The 27690-nt window shown below is 34.5% G+C and overlaps 1 protein-coding gene and 1 long non-coding RNA gene across 12 annotated transcripts in view; both read right to left on the bottom strand.

Annotated features, from left to right (window-relative positions):
* Positions 1-1984: 1984 nt before the first annotated feature.
* On the bottom strand, positions 1985-10754 carry LOC135215469 (uncharacterized). The gene is made up of 3 exons (XR_010314694.1): positions 10603-10754; positions 5932-6031; positions 1985-2744 (listed from the first exon to the last, which is right to left on the bottom strand). It is a non-coding gene; the product is annotated as an uncharacterized LOC135215469 (long non-coding RNA).
* A 1258-nt stretch (positions 10755-12012) lies between these two features.
* Positions 12013-27690, bottom strand: part of LOC135215468 (protein bric-a-brac 1-like) — a 44674-nt gene continuing 28996 nt past the window's right edge. For 8 of the 11 annotated variants that reach the window (XM_064250204.1, XM_064250198.1, XM_064250196.1 and 5 more), the window contains 2 exons: positions 26667-26840; positions 12013-14060 (listed from right to left, as the gene is read on the bottom strand). In XM_064250204.1, coding sequence (XP_064106274.1) covers positions 13677-14060; positions 26667-26840 — 558 coding nt within the window. In that variant the 3' untranslated portion in view covers positions 12013-13676. Of the gene's footprint in view, positions 14061-14948; positions 16109-23764; positions 24018-26666; positions 26841-27690 lie in introns of those variants that run through there. The other 3 variants (XM_064250197.1, XM_064250202.1, XM_064250207.1) reach the window with 3 other exon arrangements.

Genomic DNA, 27690 nt, shown 5'->3' with positions numbered 1-27690 from the left:
ACTTAGAGAGTAAAGAAGTATGTTTAGTGAAAATATTGTTTGGGTAGTCAGAACAGTATATAAGGACTCGTGAATTATGAAGTTTTACCCAAATGGTAATCAGGGAAAAAATGGCAGCGAGAAGTCAACATATAAAGTAGAAAATTGTAGGAGTTTGTAGAAAGAAAATAATTTTTAACATTTTGTGTTTTTGGAAGAGAGAAATGGGTGAGGAGATCCGTTACATGTTCCAGTAAGTCGGCAGGGTGGAAGGACACCACTTTGTGATCTTAATACTTATAGCATCAGTGAATAAGATGTTCATGTATTTGTTTCCAGTAGCAAGTCAGAAGTGTAAGGACACCACCACCATTTTTTCATGTTTTCTTAATGCTTATAGCATCAATGAATAGGATGTTCAGGTGCATTTGTTTGACAGGGAAAACTCAGGCTGAATTTCCTCCTCCAAAGTAATTAATTTGTCATCATCAAAATCTGTATCAAACTTTTGATGTCGGCTGTTTCCTTGATGAGGCTAAATTTAAAATGAGTTCTCTCATCTAAGTTTAACCCCATCATCGCCTTTACAGAGTCGATTTCCTACTACAATTTCTACTGCTTTTCGTGACAACTGCTCATCTCTTCCAAACCATCTCGGTCTTGAGTGCATTGCACTATTTTTTCCACCTGCTAGACATCACTTCTCTTCAGTAGAGATGACCTTTATAAGGAGATTTTGCTTCTTCCCCTCACCCCCCTTTTCCATTATTCTGCCATTTTATTCCCGACCTTTATCTCTGTCTTATCTATGAAGTGCCCTTTTATTCTTTTACGAGCTCCTACGTGCGTTGTCTCCATTTTTATCCCTACAAGCATCTCCACCACTGCCGACTTATACTTGCCATTGTTTTGTTCTCTCCTTACTCATGCTACATTCTAATTGAGCTTCTACCATTTTCATTTGGCTAGTCTCAAAGGGTGTCAGATTCTGGGTGTTTCATCATCTGGAAAAATCCTAAATGTCAAGTTGCCTTCTATTTAAAAGTATTGCCCCTTTTACTGATGAACTCGAAGTATCCAAATTTATCTGCTTTTGACTGGTAATCAGCTTTTTTTTTTTTTTTTTTTTTTTTTTTTTTTTTTTGGCAGTGAATTTTGACGAGAAGGATAAATTCACTATTTTGTCTGATACGCGAGGGAAAAAATTGAAAGGAGAAAACTCCAAACTATTTGATGCTCGTAGGTAAAGTACCATTGGTACTTGAATAAAAAATGAAATCGATTGCCTCTGGTTTCTTCACGTACGGTGACAGACATATATTGTCTTTAATACCTTTGAATTCATAATCTCGTAACTCCTGTGGTTACTTTTATAAGTTAAATAGTACTGTTAATTTATGGTGAGAAATACCACACTAAAATTCCAGTTCTTACATGATTAAAAAAAAAAGTATTTGAATAGACATTTAAAGGTCGTATAGGCTATAGCCTATATCACATTCTTTTACCCAAAATTGGAACCTCTTCAGCTATCCAGAAAGTACTGAAGGGCATATTGGGAAAGTGCGATAGAGAGTATTGGGGCATTTTTGAGACGGGGGAGAAATTTGCAAATCAAAAGTCAAGCTATTTATGAATTTAAAATTTCAGATTAAATAGGTAGTGGAATTAAGGATTTCAGTTAATAGCAGCTTAGCTGTTTTCCTCAAGTTTTTATTCTGTTTAACAAGTGATATTTTTATTATGTCAAGCACAGTATAGCAGTTATTTTATTTATCACAATATTTAGATGAATGACATTTTCACACTGGAATGAGGCAGTACGTAGTATTAAATACAACAGACGCAAGAGCATAGTTTAGTCTGTTTTGGCGGACATGCAGAAGTTAATTGTTATGTACATAAAACGCGCTCTAATATGCAAAGATATTATACTAGCTATATATTTAGTTGTAGTCAAGGTGCCATGTAACTGATCTTAAAAATTGTCACATCAAAAACCATGTGGAAAAATTGTAAATTTTAATTATAGAATAAACGCTTTGTGAAAAGGAATGGGAAAACAATATTTAAAGAAAAACAGAACTATACTTGAATAACAGCTAAATTTTCAAGGCATGGGTGAATATTCGTACATTCAGTATTTTTAAGATGGGTTGAGACAACAAATTTATTAGTTTTTATAAGATTGAGTTTCATGGTTCTAGATTGTGGTAAGTTTAAATAGTTGTGTTTTTTTTCTTGAAAATTTTCTCGTGTGGTTCGTTTCGTACGTAATTCATCCATTATATTAGGATGTGTTATTAAAAGATTATGAAAATAAATTTGAATTCAATTACATTTAATGAAACCAAAAAGTTGGAATTTAATTAAATTTAAATACTGACGTGAGCAAGTAACGCCTTAGTTATACATAGGCCTGCCCCAAAAAAAAAAAAAAAAAATTTTAAGCGTCCAGAAAGAGTACACGATCCTACAAACTGCTCTGGATTATCGGCTTGCATATTTATAATTACAGAAAAACACTCCCGAGGATCCCTGCCTCGTCGCAGTTCTCCATTAAATACGTTGGCAGTCGCTGGTGTTCTTATTAATCACATTTCATGGTAGATCCCCAGTCACGTTGAAAATTCTTCTCTCTCTCTCTCTCTCTCTCTCTCGAGGTCCTCAGGAGAGAGAGAGAGAGGCCGTTATCTTCGTTCTTTTCCTCCTGAGGACCGTTATCTCGTCGCAGTTTACCATTAACGTTGGCAGTCTCTAGTTCTCTGTAAAAAATAATGGATGCCATTAATTTCCCTTTTTGCCATCATGCGAAACTAATAAGTTAGGAAAAGGGTATAATTATAATGGAAATGGTAAAAAAATTGAAGTGGGAATAAAACTGTACAAAAAAACTAATGAAAAAAAAGCTAAAAGACGTGCTCCTCACAAAAGGTGCTCATGTGCATGTGTAAGGATTAAAAAAGACAAGTAAAAAATAAATAGCCCCAGGAAAAGGCATTTAAGACATTGCTCCACACAATTACACATTACTTTGGTATGTGTGAGAGAATTAAAAAAAAAAAAGGTAATTCCTTACTCAGTTCTCTAAAATGCATAAGAAGTACAGCTGCTACTCAACGAATCGTTTGAATACATCTCAAACTCAAGACCATCGGTACCACTAACAGCTGTCAAAGGTGTGTTCCTTGTTTTGATACTAAGCAATAGTCTGGCCAATTTGAGAAATGGTTCTTCTTAACACTAAGCTACGATTTAATTCAAACTTTTCTGTTCTGTAGCTACCGATTTAATCAAAATTTTCTGTATCTCACTTAGGTCGTCTTTTGCAAGTGTCGGTAGAACAAGTATCAGCTATGATAGAGTAAATTTCGTTTCAATTAAAAGGATTTATTACAAGTTTTTGCTGCCTTAAACCCCTTTGGGCTTCCAAAGACTACCCAGGAAATACCTTTTCATATCGATACACTGTAGAACTTAGTTTGCCCACAAACCAAAATGGGTCATCCTTGCTAACCAGTTATCAACTACCAAGAGTAACAGAACTCGTACCAAAAGCGCAGAGGTTTACGGTAGGCTGATGCTTATGCCATAAAAAATGAGAAGAAAAAACCACAAACTACCAAAATTTGCAACAAGGTCCAGTGAAAGAACCAGAGTAGAGGAGGGCTAACTCTCTCAAAAGAGAGGGAGAATGCGCTCATGGATATGTTTATGAACAAAATACAGTAATAGTGTCCAAAATCAAATGAAAGGAACAAAAATTTTCCTTAATGGCCACAGCTATACACCCGAAGTAAAGGCTGCATGTAACCTCCGGTACCTGTCAGACAAGTTTTGGAAGGACGACTCATGAACAAAACGCTTGGCTATGTGCCAAAAACTTTATAATCTAATCTAATCTCATGAACAAAAGCGCGCACACATTTCAGCCTTTTAAAGAAAGGATGGTTACAAGAATGAAAACAAACCTAAGTATACATTAATTTTTCATTGCAAAATACCTTTTTTTGATACACTGTACCCAATGTAGTGTAGATGAGTTTACCATCTAAATTTGCATGGGACTGCGTTACTTCTAATAATTATCTTTGATCTATCACCTTATCAAATACTTTAATGGTCTATTTTCATTTATCCACACAAAAACAGTATATGTAAGCAATACTAAAGTTCTCCAGTATGTAGTAGTATGGTGTTACTTTACTTTCTGAACAATCGAGTTCAGTCTAGCGAAATAATTGCTGGAATTTAGGCTTAAATACCACATCGTTTTCTTTCCAAGTGGTACAGAAAACCGCAAAAATTGCTTAATGGATAACTTCGCTAGATATCCTAATGTTTCCATATTAACATGTGAAAACTAGACTTGTCTATTTTTTTTTCAAACATTTAGTGTAGAAGCCTGCGCTTAGTATGGTTTGATCAGAAATTTTAAAAATATGAAAAAATTCATGTCAAAACAGTGTTAAGTTGGCCAACTGTAATCTAAAAACCAACGATAAATCTTTCAAGGTAATAAATTACCAGGCTTAGTAGCTTTAACCATCCATTAGGTTTGGTCACTACTGTATACTTTGGTTACTTTAAATCAGACCACATTACAAGCTAAAGGCAATCAGCGAGCACAAGGGTAGATGTTATTCCGAATTGAATCGGTCTTAAAATCTTATTCCGGGATAATAACGGGTTGGATGAGGAAATGAAAAAAATCTGAATCTAGCCGGAAAATTGAAAGTAACAAAAACGACAGTAATTTGAGCACCCAACAAAACAAGAGTAATGCAAATGAACTGCAGAATGTTACCAGGAGAAGGATTCAATAGAGAATATTTAGCGTTCCACCTCGGTGGTCGCGGGTTCGATTCTCGGCCATTCCATTCATTGAGGAGTGAGAGATGTGTATTTCTGGTGATAGAAGTTCACTCTCGACGTTGTTCGGAAGTCACGTAAAGCAATTGGTCCCGTTGCTGAATAACCACTGGTTCCATGCAATAAAAGCACCAAACAAACAAACAAACAATAGAGAATATAACAACTTGCACAGGCCTACAAAAGTGAAAATGGCAGGCTTATGGGACCATCACGAATTTATTAACCCTTCAGATAAACGCACTGGACTAATTTAATCTCAATTAAGACCCCAACAACAACTGTTCCATTAGCTGCTTTATTTCTCATAAAACGTCAGACTATTAAAATAAATGTATTGGTCCTTGAATATCATGACTTTCTGTGTGCAACTGCATATCAGATTAAACTTTAGGTGACTACCTCTTACTGAGGGAAGTCATTATCATTAATGTATTTCCGACTCACCTACAGATCCACTTAGCCTGTACTACTACTGCGATCGACCAATGAACAAGGATATGCAATAAAATCAAGAAACTTTCTTCGACCACACAGTGAAAAAACATTTACATTGAAACCAACAAATTACGAAATAATCGCATGAACAATTAACTTGCATTTGAAAGTCATGCAGTATGACAGATAGCAAAAAAGAAAAGAAAAAAAAGAACCTGTTGTAAACAAACACTTTCTTATAAATCAGGCTGTGCCCAAAATATTATGGGCAACTTTAATAAATAATAGTTGAAACATTGTCCGCTAATAGCAATACACAAAATGCATTCCAAAACTTTTAACACCAAAATTCTGGATTAGTATGTAGCTTTTTACAAAACGGTAATCATGGCATAGAAAGTAAACTCACGTAGATTCTATAAATAAGCATCCTTATTTTACTGTTCTAAAAGAAATGACATGGTAAAAAATATCAAGTGTAATTCGAAAAGGGATAAATGGAAATACACATTCTGAACCTAACAGTTGCACATGGCAATAATGTGCTTTCGTCAAGCGATAGATGAATCGCTTTGAATTGTATAGCAAACAAAAACATCCAAAATATGACCCAAAAACTGCTAGGTGCAATAAGATACTTACAGAAACAGTCATCAATAATCACGAAGCTTCACATAGCTAAACCTGAGGACTTAATCGAGGTGGAGTAGACTACCAGAATCCCCGTCATATACGGTAATATCTAGAAGGGAAAAGAAAACTTAAGATGGAATACATTATAAACTTAATGTGAAACACGAACAAAAACTACAACACGAAATTAGACAATGATCAAATAATTTTAACGGCAATCAGATTAAGTATAATTACAAATGATGGCTGAATTGAGGTAGTGTGGTAAGATTTACGTTTTACCGAACAAAACTTTTTCCTCTCCGAACAAAACTCCTGCTGCCTTGCCAGCTGTCAAGAATGTGCGTTACCAGAGCACCGACTTTTACGGCTCTCAAATCAGTTAAGATTAATGCACGGGTATATGCTCCAAAATTTGCACAGTACAACACAATTTTTACGAATTTTAGTGTGTGTAAAATACAAACTTCCTTCAATATTTAAAGTATTTAAAGGAGTTTCTTTTGGATCGTGTGTGGCAGTATGAGCCATCTCACAGACTATCCTACTTCTGTAAAATGCATGTCGATGAAGGTTAAGATAGTGACAAGTTAATTCATAACATGTAGAGTCAACTGTGTTATGGGACTTCTACAAACTCAACAGGTCTGAGGGACACACCTTTTAGACCATCTTTACTAAGCTGTGATTGGGGAACATACACACAAAAGGGCAAAAGGTTTTGAGATACTTATTCAAACAGCTTGTCAGCTTAAATCAGCGATAGTGAATCCTTGTCATATGGTGTATAAAAAAATGTGGGGGTTCATACCGAATTCCCATTAACGGTGGAAAAAATATCTAGACAACCAGCTGATCCACTTGAAACCTAGAACATATCCTCAGGAAGGATATGTTCATGTTAATCAATGATTAATTTCCAACTTCGAGGACATGATGCAATGATGTCTTTATTCGGTCTTGCATGCCGGGAACAAGTAAATTTCTGGGAATGTGACATTAAGTGTATGGATGTGCTACGGTGAAATCCGCCAAGATGATGTTCAAATGAACTTCAGAATATTATGAAATTGAATCTTTCCCAAGCTCGGGCTACCTTGAGCTGACCATAAGGAAAACAATAAACTCTGTTCAAACCAGTCGGCTTAAAATTTCAGAGTAACCGATAAGTTTGGTCAATGGTTGGATGGGTAACAGGCGGTTTATTGCCATACCCTGGGTTCTGGATTCGGTGACAAACACCACCATTAAATAGCGATAGAAACTTGGATACCAATGTCGAGCCACACGAGTTTAATTATAAATCATCTCCGTGAAAAGATCCGACTGCAAGTTTTAGTGCAGAATCAACCAAAAACTTCAATAAATTCTTACTAATGAAAAACCCATAAATTATTCAGCTGAGGACCCAGTCAACAGTACTTTGAACTTTGAATCTGGCATTCATTGCAATAATCAAATTAGAAACTTCATGCACCAGTGTTTCTTTTTGTCCAACAAGAAAGAGAATGAGAGAGTACATTATATATGTGGGGGACGTTTTGGTATGCCCTCGCCATGGACACCGTCGCTGATCTTTACGTCCCAAGAGACCAAGGCCAATATACCCCCAGTGCTCCCTACCACCGTCAGGAGAGCCGAAAGGCGCGCCACTAGGATAACCTTTCAGCTACAAGCTACTTCAGGCAGACTTTAAGTTACCTTTTTTCACCTCATCTGGTTTCTACGATCAAAGAGGGCGATTTCTGTAACCAAAAACACATGGTGGACAAATTACTCCCATAGCCTCAAAGGCTAACACAGCTTCCATCCAATTACAGGTTATTTTTTTGAAACATGAAATGAAAGAAAGAAAAAAAAAAGTAATTTATAAATGCCGGGATTTACTGATACAATTGGATCACTCGTCTTTGGTGGGATCAAACAATTTTAACCTAAGATTTATCTGCTGGAACCATTTTTGAGTCCTCAGATAATATATATACGTGGTCTCTGCCGGCATTAATCACTGGCAAGACTATGCCACCTATCAAATATGCCTGGCTAAACTAATTATCATGTCAGCTAAATATCGGCAGTTATTAACCACAAATGCACAAGCGTATCATTCTTAATGGATAATTTCTAACCACATATACTGCAAGCTTGAACCATGGATACGAATTTCACAACACTGACAACACAGGACAGCTTGAAAACCAATCTTTCGGGTAACATGGCCACCTCGTAACTGTCAAGATGTCAACCGAAAAAGAGAATTTACTCTATCAATCAAACCTCCAACATGACAATCTTGGTAATCTTTACCTTTCACCTTCTCTCGCTGGCTGACGCTTGAAGGCTTTGAAAGCGATTCTCTAATTGGCTGGTCGCAGTGGCGTCATTTCAGATTTTACTTGGATGGGTGGACCCTTGCATAATGGTGGCCTGTAGTCATGGGAAGTTACTGAAGGGTATTAGAGGCCTGGTGTAGACCCCATGAATCGGTTAATCCAATCAAGAATATAATTCTAATATACTTGCGTCCGAATACCACTACATTCTCTATCATTTCTAAGTTTTATTACGTAGGGTCGTAACTCGTTTTACATACTAACAATATATTGATAAATATTTAATTTTTATGAAAATTTGGACTTAAAGCAATCCACGTTTAACACAATGCTAAGAGGAGTTGGGGTGGATGGGAACTGATGTACAGTTAAAGGTTAAAAAAAATTTGCATCTTGGGACCGACGGGACGCTGCAAATTTCCTTTAAGTGCTCCACCTTTGGTACGCTGACGGCACTAACGCCAACATTATATGTGAATCATTATAACCAAGACGCTCAGTAAACATGTTAGTTAATTCTCCATTGATTTTACCCTGTTCTCGTTTATATACCAGTCGTCATATCCTACCATGGCTACAACCTCCATTTAGTATGGACAAAAGCTCCCGGTAGCAAACAAAAGATATGGAGAGACGAGCATATGACACGTAATGATTCTTCACACTTGTCAAAATAAGTAATCTTCATTTTCGTAGCTGGGTACATCCACAATTCTCTAACAATGAAATGCACTCTCAAACATTTTATCATTTGAAGGGCATCATCAATGCTAAAACAAATGGCCTCATAACAATTGAACTTCGTCAGATTCATTATGCGGGTTTTTGATAACTAGAAACTTTAATGCACTGCTAACTCGCAAGTAAGCAAAGATAATTCTACAACATACAGTACATACAATATGCTGTAAACGATGATACACTTTTGATACGAGTTCCATATAATTTTGCAATAGTAATAAACAACGCCAGCTTCAAAAAAAGTCCCAACACCCAATTCCGGAACTTTGACAAATGACGTGCAAAAATCAGTTAATTTTACTAATCCTATCTTTCTACCAAATTTTAACAAGCAGCCGACCACCTTCACTTCAACTTACTAAAAATAATGGACGATTCCTTATTGAAAATGGTTCATGATACGTTAGGTATCAAAGTTATCAGTGGCGCCTGGCCTAGTCTGGCCAGATTTAGTGAGAAACATTTACTATATATGTACTCCATGATGCGGTTTTTTTTCTGATAAGAGGTGGCTCCCTAAAAATAGCAAAGACAGGACTATGGCCACTGACCCATTCATACTTTAATTGCTGAATATATATGATAGGCTACATCACAGATTTCACTCACTTTCCTCACCCTGTAAATGTTCATTCTGTATGACGATACTAATGAAATACATTTACGTAGTTTCCGAAATATTCCCGCCTCAATGTCGCTTCCTACCTAAATGGCCATAACTAGAATGTCGAATCTCTACAAGTTGCTCAACAGATACTACAGAACTATCACAATGGTCATAAATTAGGGAAGCTAGTTCCTTTGAACCTGCAATTATGGATTAATCAAGTAAGCCTGACTATAAGGCAGATCGGATCGATTCCAAACCTGTTCTAGGTACAGACAGGACAGATCCCAAAAACACTATTCCTCCCTGAACGTATGTTTTTGAGTTACTGGGCAATTGTTATGCTAACTCCTGTTCCCAGTGCGTTGTGCTAGTTTAATTATGGCAGTCGCAAAATTACTAGAACCGAGACCACAGTCCTACACAGAATCGCCTGTCATTTGCTGTTTCAACGTTCACCCCCATGGGGTTATGCAGTGCTAACACACCGATAATGTGGATGGGTGTGGTATTAAAAGTTTAAATTTACCATCATATGAATCATTAAGCTTTTCTGCTGGTGTATTTAAAACAATCAGCTTGAAACACTTATAGGGCTTTTCTTTGAAATTTATTAATGCATTTCTATTAAATGTATCAAAGTTTCTCGAAAATCTATAATGAAATTTGCAGTACCTCGATGACAAATGATAAACAAATCCAGTTCCTGTTTCTAAACCTGTCATATTTTACATTTCCTATATCAAAACTCAATTTCCCACATGCACATCGCAGGAGCGAAATGACCGATGACAGACAGTTTGCCATCTACATTTGAAAATAAGTGATTACTTATTCCTTTCGGAACTAACCTAAGTCCCACTTTGCTAGCCTGCACTCCCACCTAGAGGAGCCACACATAACCAGAGGATTAGTGTGTAGCATACATAACTCAAAACTTTTATTGTCACCAGTTAAAATTCGTCTAAATATCATACAGCAACACGACAAAATACCTACATCTAATCATTCCTGGTAAGAAAAATGCTCAAGTTCCCCTTCCACGGAACACAGTCAAAGCCAGAACTGTCAGTTTGCACAGTGCACACAAACTGTCTTGTTTATCACGTCATGGACAACCGAAGTTGGAAAAACATATAGTACACTAATTGTATAAACACTTTCACTAATAGATGGCGCCACAGAAAGGACAAATTCCCAAGTAACTGGACTCAAAAACTCATGAATTTTGACACGATAAAAAAAATCAACGAGCAAGAGAAACGTGAATCAACGATTATTACTTGATGATAGGAATAGCAAACTTACCTAATGCTCTAATTTAGATGATTTTGGATGCAGCATCGCGTTGTAAGGTTGACAAAGTATTTGATCGGCTTAACGCAGTTAAATTTTTTAGAGGTATATTGCAATTTCCGTTAAATACTTTGGTAGTTTTTCAAATAACTATCAAATGTGTTTGCACAGCGTTGATTTATCTTCGTAGATTGTTTTTATTACACAACATCACATTGCCATTCAGTCGACAGAATTTCACTCCGAAGCAGGGTCGAATGAACTTGCATTTTTTATGATAGTCGAGTTCTTCTCAATAGGAAGAAGTAAATTCATTTTGTATATTTGATTTTTGCCTTGACTTTAGTGCTATTAACACTGACACTCTCGGGACCAGTAATTTACCAGCTATAGCTGTATACTTTTGCCTCCTTAGCCATTGTTCCTGTGCTGGTTTGCCACGAATTGGACTCTGTTATAAAGCATTGTGGCCTTTGAGTTGTGCTTTATTTTTTTTTGTTTGTTGGTGTTTTTACGTTGCATGGAACCAGTGGTTATTCACCAACGGGACCAGCGGCTTTACGACCAGAATTACTTCAGGCGTCGGAGTTCCATATAATTGCCGTCCTTTCATCAGCGGTAGATAGGCTTTCGAAGTAGGCCGCGTTAGATTAGTTCCGGTGTATCTAGAACTAATTCTTCATCAGGAAGATGTTGGCATGATAGTCTTGGGGTAAATTCTGCTGCCCTGTAACCTAACCTAACGTTGTTACATTGAAAGTAAATTATTTTTATTAACCTTAATGGCAAGAATCATGCTATACTAGTACTGTAGTTACGACTAGTTCCTAATATGCCCCTGTATAATTTCAATAGTAATGAAATTGATAGTATAACATTTATATAATTAATTACCAATACGGTTCCTTTTTATTTTTATGCTGATGAAGTACCAGTAGGTATGGGCAGAGGTATAGGTCTGGAATTTACATCAGTAGGTAGTAGAGCCATTTTAACAGATACTTTTTTTTTTTTTTTTTTTTTTTTTTTATCCAGTTTCACTGCCAGAAACCTTAAGAATCTTTATGTATTGAATATTTCATACAAATCAACAATTGCTTGGATAAAGAAAACTTTTCGAGAAAATAGCATTTTATTTCCTGGATAAAGAGAGAATTCATATTAAAGGGTGCGTATAGGTACAGATTACTAAAATAATGACTATACAGTAATTCTATATACAGGATTTACAAGACCTCAACCACAGACTGGATAGAAGACAAAATTTCTTTAAAAGCTTTTACTTGAGTTTCTGTCCTTAATCATTTACAGCCAATGAGACTCCAAGAGCCACAAATTGGAAATAAAAATAAAATTCAGAATATCAACCACATAGTTATAAGATAAGAAATATCACAATGAAGGGCTGCTTATAGCCTTATAACTAACTGGTCAAACATTTGGCTCAAGTAGGGGATTTCAAAAGGTTGCCTGAGCTATGTTAACAGAAGTGCAGATGCAAAGGTGCCCCACGATGGAATAAAAGCATTTGTTCTGCAGTAAATTATAACTAAAAGTAAATATTTAAATTTTTTTTATTTTCTTTTGAAAACATATATCTTTAATATTAATACGTAACGCAAATGTAAAACTGCCCAACACTAGATAACAATGGTATCAAGTCACTAGGGCAGTTTATGTACACATCAGATCTATATTTTGTCATTAGAATTTAAGAATAGATTTATGATAAATTCAGTTATACAGTTTCTATATTCCTAATTATTCTTTATATAAATGTATACATGCATAATACACTGTATTAGTTTTGGTACGGAGTACTAGCTGATTACGCATTCAATGCAAGGAACCAGCAGAGACTAAAATTGAACACCACAGTAAATTTGATATTACTGATATCAGGAAGAAAGAAAGAATCAAAAACTTTGGGTAACAATCAATGCCCAGATAATCATTACACTAATCATTCAATACCACATCCTATTGTTCCAACAGGACACATTACACATAAATCTTCCACAGCAATACCGAAAGATAATATATTCTATATATATTTATATAGATATTTATATACTGTTTATATACTCATTTTTTATCCTTAATAAATTGTATATAAATTTGAACTATATACATATAGTACATGTAAATATAACGCAGGACTCTGGAAAGGGATAAAGATAGAGAATTATATATATATGCATATGACACATGATTTGGAAGGATATGATCCTTTGTAGGGCACTAATAAGAAGCTAAGCCAATAGATGAGAAACTGTTTGTAATTCTCTCTGTACAGGGCCTTTATATACATACAATACATATACAAAAGCTGTTGCAATCAGCAATATTTCCTATAACACTGGGTTTAATAACTGTACATATAAGTGAATACAAAACTAATATCGGACGGCTGTACCCGTGTAGACAGAATATAGCAAAAAATCAAAAATAATCATTACTTATACTTAATAATGATTTCTGACTGAAGAGATTCACATGGTGCCCTGCAAGGGCAGTTTATTAAAGCCATCTGGTTTTTCAGTCAATCATAAAACTTAAATGGTTGATGTGGGCAACTTTGTCACCTCACACACAACAATCACATCGTTGAGTTACAAGCTACGGAGTAATGCATATGCTCAACCGAGGTGTAGAGTCACTGCTCTTCTGGCACAGGTCGAGGGTCTGTTGAGGCAGGACTGAGGTAGGATCGCTTGGCCAAGGTGAGCACGAGCCTCTCGGGTCATGGTACTGAGCGGGTAGGCAGGGCCCACCGCTCAGATCTTGGGAAAAAACGGATAAGGCACATACTCAGACATGACATGACATGATTTTTCTTGGTGTTTTTCTAGGTGGGCTTTTTGCTTGAAGCCTCGACCACACTGCTGGCATTTGAATGGTCTCTCTCCAGTATGAGTTCTTAGGTGCACTTGAAGATTTGATTTCCTCTTTTTAGGAAACTGCTTACCACAAATAGGGCAGGGTAATATTTCTTCCACATTCACATTGCCATCTTGTGACCATAAAGACCCAGGAGGTAACAGCATTGAACTCCCTAAAGGACCAGGAGAATGGTGAGGGGGTAAGCTGCCATGACCTTGTGGGCTCATCATGCAATGGTCCTCTCGTTTCAACTTGGATGACTTTGATGACAAATCCTTCTGGAACAAGGGGAAATTTGGATCAGGCACTGTCCAAGACCATGAAGTTAAAATGTATCTGTCATGCATCCCAGCAGCCAAAAAGTTTTAAAATGACCTTCACCACATCCCCCTAATATATCAACAAAGATGACACCTGTTCCCATGCCTTAAACCTAACAATTATATCTTTAAAAGCATCAACAATATCAATTAAGTAGTAATCTTTAAAGTGCATATTTTAATCTTATGATTACTCTAGATAGCATGACAACCTGTAATACCCTCATAAAGTGCAGGTATAAGGCATGGTATATAAAAATGCTTCTACATCTCATATAGCAAATCCATATCTTATATAGAGGGCAAAGCAGTTTGCACAAAGTTCACTACATAATAAGAAAACCCTTTCTCTTACAAAAGTACACAGGCTGTTGTTTTCTTAATCAATTTGTGTTCCCAAAATGTATGCTGTCATAAAAGTTTCTCATAAAGGAGAAACAAATATTTTACAATGTATAAATATTATTTGCCCATTTGTAGTCAATGCTGAGCACATTCCTGGTAAAGTCTGTCTTCACAGTCTTCAGTCAAAATTTGAATCATGTAGTATACAGCAGTAACATACACTGAAATAAAGTTTGCAAATCAGCACTTGTTCCAATATTGATTGTAAGACCTGTCTGAGGTAATAAAGGTATACTAAGATTTAAGTACAGACGTAAATACTACATAAATAAACAATACAAACTGTACTGTTCTGTTTTATATATATATATATATATATATATATATATATATATATATATATATATATATATATATATATATATATATATATATATACTATATATATATATATATATATATATATATATATATATATATATATATTATAAAACTGTATAATACACCACTTGATTGGAATTAGTGATCAGCTGTGACTCATAATACAATATCTCAAAGGCATTCATTTTATATTTCACAGTAACTCAAGCACAGCGCAGGTCTTGATGCATTTCCATTACTGTTAACTATATAAATATCACAGGGTACAACGAATCTTTAATTACTACTTATCAGCCAAATCACACAAAAGAGAATCATGATGGAAACTATGCAAAGGAAATTTTACTGAAAAAACTTGAATAACTTCATTCATTTATTGTGCATTACTTACAGATATTTTACTATTAAATAAATTATTCCTATACATATAAAAAGGTAAGCATTTGTGACCAAGTAATGATGAACTGCAACTTAAGTATTTAAGGTACAATAAGTTCAAATAAAAATTCTTTCTAAAATAGACTTTGGTGATTAAGTAGATAAAGCCATAAGTCCAACAAATACGTATATATATATCTATATAAATAAATCTTTAAAAGTATGTTTGAGACTTCATTCCATTAAAGCAATATCAGTATTGAATTGTAAAACAAGTTTCACAAAATTATATTTCTTGAAATTAAGTTTATTTATTATGCAGTAGTATAAACACCTTCACATTCACACACCCATGCACACTATCCTTACAAGCTGTGCTATAAAATATAAATTAGAATTATGTGCACTCTCTTATACTGTATATCAATATAATAGCAATTTTTTTTTTTTGTATTTAAGGCATACAGTGTGATCAGAATATCTTCCCTGATTTCATTTACTTGTAAGGATTCTGTCAAGCATTCATGCTTCATTTAGTAAAAATAGGTAAATCAGTTCTTTAATATAATATAACCCCCCTAGCTTTTATCTTGTTTTTCTGTCCAGGAGACTTGGTGCACATTGCGCACGTGATGATAAAGTGTCCCTGTTTGAGCAAAACTCTTGCCACACACATGACACGTATAAGGTCTTTCCCCGGTGTGTGTCCGTCTGTGTTCTATCAAGTACTGATTTAACGTAAAACGTTTTCCACAAATGTCACAGCAGTAGGGCTTAAAGTTAATGTGACTGCGATAATGCCGCTTGAGTGAACCCAGCACTTTGAATTCCTTCTGGCAGATTGGACATTTCAGTCCATGGCCCAGCAGCTGCTCACTAAGGACAAGAGGAAGTGGGCGACCCTGTAACAAGAGAGAGCGGCACTTTAGTAGCTTGTCTGGGCCAGTGGACATTGGGCTCTCTGGTGGGCTGGGCTTGAGCACAATCTGGCTAACCACTGGCACCCGACTTTTAACCTAATGTATAACACTGCTTCATTTTTGTATCTATTGACTGTACAGTTTACTACCACACAATATCATCTTGTTAGGAGAAAAAAATTTATCCAGGGCTGATATGAAATGGTAAAATTCATTCCTTTCCACAGGTACCTGGAATTCACTTTCCCAAGAAAGAGGTAACAAATAACAAATTGTAAATACATATGGGAGATGCAAAATGAGTACAGTGCCCATACTCCAAAGAGAGATTTGTGCACCCATTCTACTATACATACAAAGAAGCCTAAAAATATTCATTTCTGTATTTCTACTAAACCTAAAAGAGCATTCGCCTTTTATAAATAACGTTTCAACCGGAGAGTCCATCAATTTACTAGAGTACAAGTAAGCTACCTAGAAGTACAAATCATGCTGAAATAGTATGTCCACTATACTGCTCTGTGTATTGAATTCTCATTTCTAATAAGAATATTCATCTAAACCAAGCTTAATACAGTACAGTTTCTAAAATCCTATATGCTTCAGTGTTTAGAATTAAATGACCCATGATTTATATTTTGGTATATTTTTTTCTAACACTTGCTCAAAACTTAACTATACGCTGTAAAAACAGTGCTAACACAAATTTCCTCAGAATGCTAATGAGTGCTAATGTAAACCTTAAAAATGCTCAGAAGGCAGTGTAAAACTTTATTTGTAGTTTTATCATACCTCTAAAATATAAATTTGAAACTAAATAGTGATTTATAAAATGAATGTACTGTTACTGTACTAATCTTTCCATAATATAAATAGATTCAGCTTCAAAGCTTTTTCCTGGAGACTTATTTCATGCACAGTAGAGGAATTAAACGATGGACTTGACCCTTTTTTCTTTCCTTTCAATAAGATGAGAGAGGGAGAGAGGTAGTAGTTGAAAAAGTATTACAGTAGTATTTCTCTAACTGGAATTTATCGAGACAAATGAGCCACCTAAGTCACTCCAATAAAGCCTACTAAATAAAGCCTAACTTGAAATTTTTACTATAACCACGATATGGGTATGAAAACACTTCTCAGACTCAAACTACAAATGAACGCAGCACTTAAACTGCCTAGACAAATATACATTACATCCAATACAATAATAACACTACTGTACTTAGAAGGAACATCACAAACATCAAGAAATCTTTAGAAACATTTCAACAATATTACAAGCTATACAATAGTAAAATAACTTCAACATAATAATAGTTAAGCTCATTAGCTACTAAACTATATCTACATTACTGACAGTAGGCCTAAAATAATGAGAAAAAGCAACCACTTTCAACTACAGTCAAAACAGACTTTGAATCAAGGTTCAATAATAACAAACAAGTCAAAATAGCATTCACATCTGATGTATCAGCTAGTGACGCTGACTTCAAACCACAAAAATATTAGTGTTTGATCAACCAGACAACTGTAAAGAGACTTCACGACTTATAAGTATTAAGGCACAAAGTTGAAAATTTCTTGCAAGTCATCAATACAGATGTCTGGATAGAAATGAACAAGTGTTTTAGTATTTGCAGCTCAACCATTCTGTATATTTTTTCTATCTTAAACAAATGATTACAAATAAAAACAAGTACAATAAAAATGCTGCCAATATCACTTTGATAGATGTAATCTACTTGGCAGGATTTACTACAAGCTTAATTACCAACATCAACAGTGTAGATATTCAGCATAACTGACACAATTCAAATACAGTGCAAATAACAATGCCAACATTCAATAGCAATAATCAGTCAGTAGTACTGTATAGCATTTTAAAGAAACATACAGGTACAATTCTATTCAAAGGAAAGGAAGCATTAAACAATTCTTTTGTCCAAACAATATCAATAGTGCCAATGGTATAATTCTTAATAAAAGATATTCCAAAATAGCTTTCTATTAAAAGATGTGGTAATCAAGCTATGCCCTTGTACATCTAAATTTTTTTTGTACGCATATAAACTAAAATATTTTACGTGCATACTAAAAACTCCTGTCCTATGCATTTACATTTTATCATTATAGTACGTATGTTCTTTTCAAACACATGATTACGTACAGTTTTTATCAAAACTGATTTGCAGCAGATAGGACTACCTGCTGTTTTGAGCTTCGTCAAATGTCATCGTCAAGTCAGAGAGCTAATGTGTCATGAATGTGCTGCAACATAAAAAGAAAATTTCCAAGAAACTTTCTTTTGGTCAGGGAGTCCAGCTATCAATTGTTTAAAGTTCAACTGCAGCCCTGAGAAGAGAAGCTACACATAACATTATAAAGCCTAAGCTCCCCTGCCCCATTCAAAATGAAAATATTGTAGACATATTTTCAAATGAAACAAAAGTTTTGGTCTCATTGATTGTTACATTTAACCAGAAAGAAACCCGACTGTTTCACACTGAAAAAAATTAAAGTTAACACCTTTAAAAAAACCACTTGAATATTATGAACATGAGACTAAAATCATCTGAAACAAAAAAAAATTTGCAATTCACAATCAAATAGTATTAACATTCTAAAGCATAGTGTGTGTGTAACAAATACATACAGTAGTAAATGTAATGTATACATAAAAATATATATAAAGCAGATTTCTTACCTCAAATCTAAGAAAAGTCCATACCCAAAGCCACTTACCCGCAACAACACATGCATATTAATCAGTGCTAAGAATTTTTAACCCTCATAAATACTGTCTTACTTTATACTTCTGATATATTAAAAGGGCCTCAAACACCATTTCTGAATAAACCTATGAAAACATGCCTTAAGATCATAAGAGAAAACATCGAAACTATACTGTACTATTTACAGCAACTGATAGAATATTTTAAAATAAGATTTAATATTCTCATTTGGTACTGTACTGTATAGTAAACTGTTTCATCAAAATAGTACCCTAATGTCTACCTAATCAAACTCTAAATCATAAACTTTCAATTAACACTGCTAATGAAACAAATTATTAAAGAAAGCAGTTTGGTATGTACTGTATTTTCAACCAGTATTAGCCTCTTTTAAACACTGTCTGGAACACTATAACAAATTTTATAACAATATTTTCAATAATTAAAAGTAGTTCACTGAGACCACTAAGTCACATAATGAGACTCTTGGGGGTCATCCCCAAGGATTTATTCTTATTACTGAAAATATGAAAAACTAAGTCAGAGGCTAGACTGTTGAGAAGGGACCTAAAAGGATGGATGAAAAATATCTGTCAGAAGGCAAAGCATTTGGGACTAGATGAATACTCTGAAGAACCTTGAATACTCTCTATAGTGTACCACATAAGGTGCACATCAAGCAGAAATCCCTTATGAGAAGTTTTCTGCATCAAGTAATGTGGCTGGCACTTGACAATATGATATTTTACAAGCTGGATTCAAATTGTACAGAAGAACAAGAACTTAAGCAGACAGGGGAAACTGTGTACTAAAGAAAATATTAACTGTTGAAGAGGGCCAGGCAGCAAATCTCCTGAGTACATAGTTAAATACTGAGGAATTTCATCAATAAGATCACAATGCTATCGACATCCTGACAAGAATAATATTTCAATGATGGTAAAACAAAGGACTAAGACTGTAGCAATATAATGCTCTTGTCTCCACTGGTGGATGAAGCCATCTTTACAATGCTTCACTTTCTGCCAACATCGTGAGACGTGTTTTCTAATTGCTCAGATAAATGAGTGTTTGTAGTCAATGAAAACACCAAGTGTTGTCAAACATTCAGTACTTGAGAACAGTGTGTTATCACTGCATACTGATCCATGGTTATAAGCATGGTGAAAGATCAGTAAATAAAAAAATCTAACTGATCTCTGTCTAGGCCAATAGCCACTTAATTTTGAGTTATGAGGGGATTAACAACAAGATCTGTACCATCCATTACTGTACGTACTTCTTCTTTTCACTGACACAAAGCAACTCATAGTAGGCACTAAAATCCAAATATCCAACAACGTTCCCCTGGGGAGAACTGATGTGAATGATCTCTAACCTTTAAAATAAAACCACACCAATATGTAAAAAGTCTCTGTTGCTGAAGGAAATGCAATTCTTAAGCTATGAAAAGTAATCTGGCATGAAGTGGGAATCATTATTAATATCACTACTGCCTCAATGCAGAACTTCATTGTGAAATTTCACTACTCAAGATTCTCATGTGCTCTAAGACAAATGTCGACTTCATTCCAGCATTCTATCTTATAGCCCTCATCAAAGTAGATCTGGATCTGTTACCTCTTCTGGTGGGCACAGGAGAACAGTTAAAACTAACACAAGGGTTGTGTGAATGACAAGTTCAAGACATTTCCATCTCCCTTTCATTATTTCATCTACATGTGAGTCTTCTGGAATTTCCTGTATAGAATTTTTAACTCTATCTCGTGATCTGACCTAATATTCTTCTAAAAGCTTTACTTCCAAATCAACAATGTCTTTCAGACAGTTTCATTGTGATACTCAAAATATAAAAAAGCCAAGTCAGACAGTAGTTTGCCTACAAAAATACAGTTTGTAATGCTTGTGGTGCTTTGCTGAATAAAACAGCGTTACCTAAATTTCCCAAGTCTGTCAAGTTTCTATTGTTACTCCAGTCTAACCTCTCTCCCATACTGTACCATTTTTTTTTATTACAAAAAACCATCCATAATGTACCACTTTTTTTCATTACAAAAAACCATGAGAATGGCATACAGGAAAGGATATAAAATACTTCCCAGTAGCATTCCACTATTTCCTGCAAATTCACTTTGCAAGATGCCTTACACAAAGGCCATCAGAGGCCATTAAAATCAATGGAATGTTATTTCCTATGCATATATTCTGGTTTCCATGAAGCCAGTGTTCTGATACAAGGTACTCTATGCAAGTGCTTCAAGAAAAATTTATCAGCAGCCCTGAAGTAGTTAGCAGACATAGCTTTACAGTCCCTGCTCACCTGAAGAAATGCATTTTGGAAAAAAAAAAAAGGCATTTCAGACGTCTTAAAAAATACATGAAAACTTTTCTGGAGCTTCATCCCAAAATACCAAAACAAATTCAATGAGATGTGTGAAAAGTATATCTTAGTTTAACCAGACCACTTAGCTGATTAACAGCTCTCTTAGGGCTGGCCCAAAGGATTAGATATTTTTACATGGCTAGGAACCAACTGGTTACTTAGCAACAGGACCTACAGCTTACTGTGGGATCCGAACCACATTATATTGAGAAGTGAATTTCTAATCATCAGAAATAAATTCCTCTGGTTCCACATTGGCAGCAGTGGGGCGCAAACTCTGGCTACCAAACTGATAGTCGAGTACGGAACCAACTCGTTTAATGAGGAACTATTGAGATGTGTGGCTCAGGATTTGCCATAGGAGGAGGAATGTCAATATATGACTTGTTTTGCTTCAAAAACCATTTTGATTATGTTCTCTCTCTTAAGCCAATAAATGAGGATTAGTAAATGGTCTAGATCTAACATTGGCTGCATTCAATTTGATGAAATGCATTTAGTTGCTCTCAGTTTGCCTCTTACTCTTTTTATCACTGCTTCATGGTGATATGCAAAGCTCTATTAGTGCCACTAGTAGTACTTACTATATTTAACAGCTCATTTCAGCATGGAAAAAAGCTAAATTTTCCTAATCTTGTATGAATAAATGTTAGCATTTCATGTTTACTTTCGCACATGAACATTCAAAGGCTTGACAGTGGGCACAAATTTTAACCATAGTTTTCTTGATTGTGGTGCTATAAACAGAAGGATTAAGAGATGATTACCCTTGTAGCCCATTAGAAAATTGTTCTTGTATTGATGTCTATGATAAAGCTATATTATACTCCTCGACTATACAAATTATCACACATAGCTCAATAAAGGGATTTTGACGAAGGAAAAATCTATTTCTGGGGAGAGACCTGTGTTGCCCGGTGAAAAGGTCCTTCTTGCTACTTTTCTGATATAAATAGTTTCCAAATTACACCTTTTCCTTTACATGACATTAATGTAACCAGCTACACAAGTAGATTTGAGTTAAATTATGTGAAATTATGTTAGTTTGGTTGGGTGGCAAATTTAGGGCATCATCAATTATAGGATTGACCTGATAATTTTCTTCATGAACTGTATTAGTACAGGTACTACATGTACTGAATTTTCTTTGATTATTATTATATATATCACAAATGTTAATTCTTTATGCACTTGTTATGTCAGTATTACCTTACAATTAAAGATTACCATATAATAAAGAACTTCATGTATGTATACATTCAATTTCATAAGAGACTCAAATTTTGCAAATAGGAAATCTCTGATGGCTCTTACTTTGAGAGAAGGAACACAACAATAAAATGTATATAAATTAATACAGTCTCCTCCACTTTTTTCCCACATGTTTTATGTTCTGCATGTGTAAATGTGGTAATAAAGAAAAACATATTTTTCCAAATTGAAGTCATAAGTTCTTACATATATGTCAACATTCTAAATCAGGATGGGCTAGACATAAATGATTTAGATCTGTACCATCATCACTGTCAAACACTGTTTCACCTAAATATCCTCTATTCAAAGTGGACTTTGATTAAAGCTAAACTGGAGAGGGGTGAAACACACTGAACAGCAGAGGGTATTTTGAAGATTCTTTGCAGTGTCCTTTCAGAAACAACGTTTCATCCGTTTCCTTCAGTATCTTCCTACTTTGTTGTTCTCCAAGTTCTTTACCTTTACCTTGTTCCAATTTTCACTTCTCATTTAGGAAAAAAAAAATCTTTAGTAGACAAGCTTTCCATGTCTAAATATGTGACTCAGTGGTCTCATTTATGACTTATCTAGAGAGGGTTTCCTATCTCTTTCCATAAACAATATTTGTAATACAGTGCACAAAACCTTCATCACTTTTATAGTAAAGTATGAGCTTTGACTTTATAAGGTTGCACAGCATGGCTACATGATTTCCCATATCAGCACATGTCATCAAATTTTCTTCATTAGATGGTTGTTTACAAGGATTGGGTATAACTCCCTTACTTCCAAATCACATACAAAATGTGAGTTGAAGACCTCCTATGTTTGAAATATGTACTAATCTCATACTGTACCTAAAACTGGCATTGCATATACGTTAATAAATACAATGAATATGTACATGTTCATGTTCATGCCTTTATACTGCAAACATATTTTTAATTTTTCTGTTTTCAATACAATGCAAACACAAGTTGCTTCAAAGATCCATATACAAAAGATTACACCCTTCAAATGTAAAGTTATCTGGACAATCCCAGATGGGGAACCGAGCTGCTGCTGTCTAAATTACAATACCCTTCCTTCATTCAATTGCAAGCTAACACTAACCTTCTGGTTATCTACTCATTAATAATAATTTTCATATTTATGAATATAAAAAGGTTTCTGTCATGCCATACAGTCAGTAATTTTTCATTGTCATGACAACAGTATTTTGGTTCAGTCTTTGTATATTTTCCTTAGTTCCCATATACGTATATATGTGACAAAAATTAATACATACAATACAACAAAATAGCTTTATTTCACCCAAACTATGGGAGGTAAATGTTTTTGCCTTTTCATTTAATTATTTGATGAAACAAATGTCCTTACTCAGCAATCAACCATGCTCCATATGGTTATACATGTATTTCTTTTGATTTCTCCAGCAAATACATTAGTATACTCTAAATACATTGGTATACTTTAAACCCTTCTAATTATTCTTTTATCCTTCCAAGTACTGCCTATGTTGCTCCTCATGTTTTTCTAACATCTGCAAATAATCATAAAGCTTTATTTTGTTGGAGAATGTTTACTCAACTAAATGAAATCTATTACATGCCCTATTTTTATAGGTATTAATTATAGCATCTCATAAGGTGCATCAAGACATTGCTCACTAGGTTCCTTATCATTCATCTTGGGAACATCAGTTAGTCCCTTTTCTCTACTATCCTGAAATATACAACCCTAATTACCTTATTTTCCTGGAAACCTTGAAAATGATTTTCAGATTACCAGTATAACTAGAAAGTCATCTATTGTTTCCCTACTTGTCAGGATTAGACAAAAGGCAATTTGATCAGTGACACAACTCCAATCTTTCCTTAAAATCACTTTTTTTTCTCTGGAATACCCAAGCTCCATTCTCTCCTTCACAGGAACATTTTCAACCAATAGGTCACTTGGGCAAACAAGGAAGACCAACTTTGACCAGATCAGGTCAGTTCAATAATTGTTCCTTCTCACCCACTTTCAATCAATTATTATAACTAGGCAATTATATTAGAAACAAATGAAACTGCACACAAGAAAATTTCCCTCTACGAACATAAACTAAGCCAAACTAAAACAGGGGTGTTTAAGTGTGTGTTAATGTCATTTACCTCCAGTGATGCATCCACTAAAGATATTCTATACTGACTTAGCCATGGTACTGCAGAAAACATGAGATAATTTATGTTTATTTATTAATTTCATTAATACCGGGCCATTTAATTTCTGTAGGCAGAAACAACACTTCCTACCTATTAAAATTTCTGTTTGATATCTTTTTGCATAAAAAAAATAATATTTTGCTAAAGCCTTCTTGAAGTTAAGCTTGGACACTTAAAAGCATTTTGATCCAAGCTAGAGTCTTCTTTAGGTAATAAACTTTTTTCAAGATGATGGGAGTTTTTCAAAATTATTTTTAATGACTACAACTGCACAGTCATGAACTGGTATGTAAAGAAATAAATGGAAGGCAAATACAGGTCTCAAGCTACTCATACAACATAGACATTTTCACAACTTTTTTCAAAAGAAGAACAATAAAATTTTGTATAACTAGAGCCTTGAATTATATTGTTAAGGGAGAGGGTATTTTAAACACAACCACTGCAGTAAAATCATAGGCTTAACCTGGTAAATCTAAAAATTATGAAATTTTTATGTACTGGAAGAATACATATCAGTCTTATTTTTTGGTGCCAGTAAAACAAGCTACTGTACCAATAAAAAGAGCTAGTACTATCTTATAATGTTTATAAATTCATAATGCCAGAGAAATATGTAATTGTGTGAGTAATTATGAAACACATATTACTGAACTAACAATCACAAAAAAGAACATACACTTGCTAAAATATTTAATAAAAATTCCATCTCCCAACTTATGAGTTGACTTCTGACAATATACAGTCATGATATCATGTCTTTACAAATGCAACAGGGATTAACTAGTGTCAGCTTTGAGGAAATCTCAAGATATCCTGAATAGACACCAATACTGAGATTAACAGCTGCTTAAAATTATACTGCTAACAATCTATCCTAGTTTTAATATTTTACCAAACTTCTTAAATTTTATGACAAAGATTCGTTTTTATTCCAATTAAAATCCTTCTATGACTTGTGCCACCTTCAACTTCAAGCTGGATTCTTCAAATCTTGCAAACTGTACTCCTTGCTTATCTGGTAGATCTAGACATACTGCTTTCTGCTCTTTATACTTTGGTCTTTCCTCACTTAACTATCTAACTTTCTCAACTTAACCATTTTCCAGTTTTCATGTAAGACTAATACGAGTAGTAGTAATAATAATAATAATAATAATAATAATAATAATAATAATAATAAATAATAATATTAGAGATGCTGATATCTTTTGTTTTATGATTATAATTTTTCTTTTAAATCCAATTTTAGGACAATATTGGCAAAGTTGCACAGTACATATACTGATTACATCCTAACTGCTTGCTTAAATATGATACTCATATAACAGTTTAAATATACAATACAGTACACTATACAGTATTTATTATACAAGATAATTAGGAAGACACGGGTGTGAAATTATTGGCAATGAAACAATTATTGCACTTGCCCAGAAACAATAAATTCTCTAAAATATTAAACTTTTATCCATACAAGAAAGAGAAATAATTTAAAATGAATGAGCAGGTTCAGATAACTTTCACTGTTACAAAATGTGTAATGGAAGACTTACTAAAAAATTACTGCACTTTAAATACCATCATGGGCCAAGGGTATGACATCAGTTATAATTATACCACTTGCATCTTTCAAAATGATTTATTATTTAACTTCAACAAACCTGGAGGCTATACGTATTTGTACAAACATTACAGTGCACTAACTGTACAACTAATTAGTTTCAAAGTAAAAAGCATTCTAATAAGCGAACATGCACTTTCCACACGATCATGCTGAAATGCGTTGCAACCTGGAGATATTCTGGATATCACAGCTCACATTTGCCAAAAGTACACACTTCAAGTGACTAATGGTAAGCTGACAACGTTAAACTGAATGATATTACCAAGATGTATTTGATCATTAGAAAGTGCACAATAACAACTGTGATACATGATTTCCAGAAAACCCTGTGATGCAAATGTATGAAATGTTTACTCACCAATGCAGGGTCAAAGGAGGAGCCTAGACTACCTTCAGGACAGGATTCATGGGTATGGAGATCAGAATGAGGGTGTTCACCCCCACTACTGGCATCTCCCATATCACTTCCTGTCCCACTTTCTACAGCCCAGTCCTCCTCTTCCTCTTCAACTGAGACATCTTCCTTGACCACCTGTTTACAGGGGAAAAAATAAGATTTCATGCTTCAACTAGGACAACTTCTACTATAACCTAACAGCAAGTTTATGAAATTCTAAATTTGGACATAATACTGTTAGCTCTGTAATTTAACTTGGCAGTACTATTCACAAGATGCTTTCTCTCTAATGCAAACACTTTCCTTTATTAAAACAAAAAAAAAAATTACAAGTGTATGTTTAAAAATGTCAAAATCTTATAAATGCATAGGATAAAAAAAATTTTAAGAATTCACTTTCCCAAATCTAACTTAGAATCATGAACAAATGCTAAGTAGTAGTACTAACTATGCGACCAGACCAAGAAGGGTGATAAAAGAAAGAAATTGAAAATTCTCAAGGCAAGAAACCTCTAAAATTAATATAATAAAAGTTAAGTGGTAAGCACATCACTTCTGACAAAAAATTGGAAATAAATGAGCAACAACAAAAGCCCAAGATAATTATCTGCAAAAATGTGTGATACATATATGTGCTGTCCAAACTGGTACTCATGGCAAATTTAAGTATGTAAACACTACTGCTCTCCAATAATTACGCTAAATTGCAATATACTGTGAATAAAGTGGTTTTTCGTGCGGCCGGAGAACTTAACATACTACAGCCTCTCCCTAACTTCTACTATCCGAACACACGACAAAAAAAATGACCATATAAATAAAAAAAAATGTGTAGTAATGACTTTTTTATATCTCACTTGGATCTCAACTCTAACCTCCCATGCAATAAGAGTAGGAGGCACGAAAGAACATTTTCCTCAAAAAGAGCAATACTTTCTCTAAAATATTTAGTAAGAAACAAACCTCAAGAAAATATATATCTGAC

This window comes from Macrobrachium nipponense, chromosome 5, assembly GCF_015104395.2.
Source record: "Macrobrachium nipponense isolate FS-2020 chromosome 5, ASM1510439v2, whole genome shotgun sequence".
Classification (NCBI taxonomy): domain Eukaryota; kingdom Metazoa; phylum Arthropoda; class Malacostraca; order Decapoda; family Palaemonidae; genus Macrobrachium; species Macrobrachium nipponense.
The sequence above is the reverse complement of the archived record's forward strand: the minus strand, read 5'-3'. Positions and strand labels throughout refer to the sequence as shown.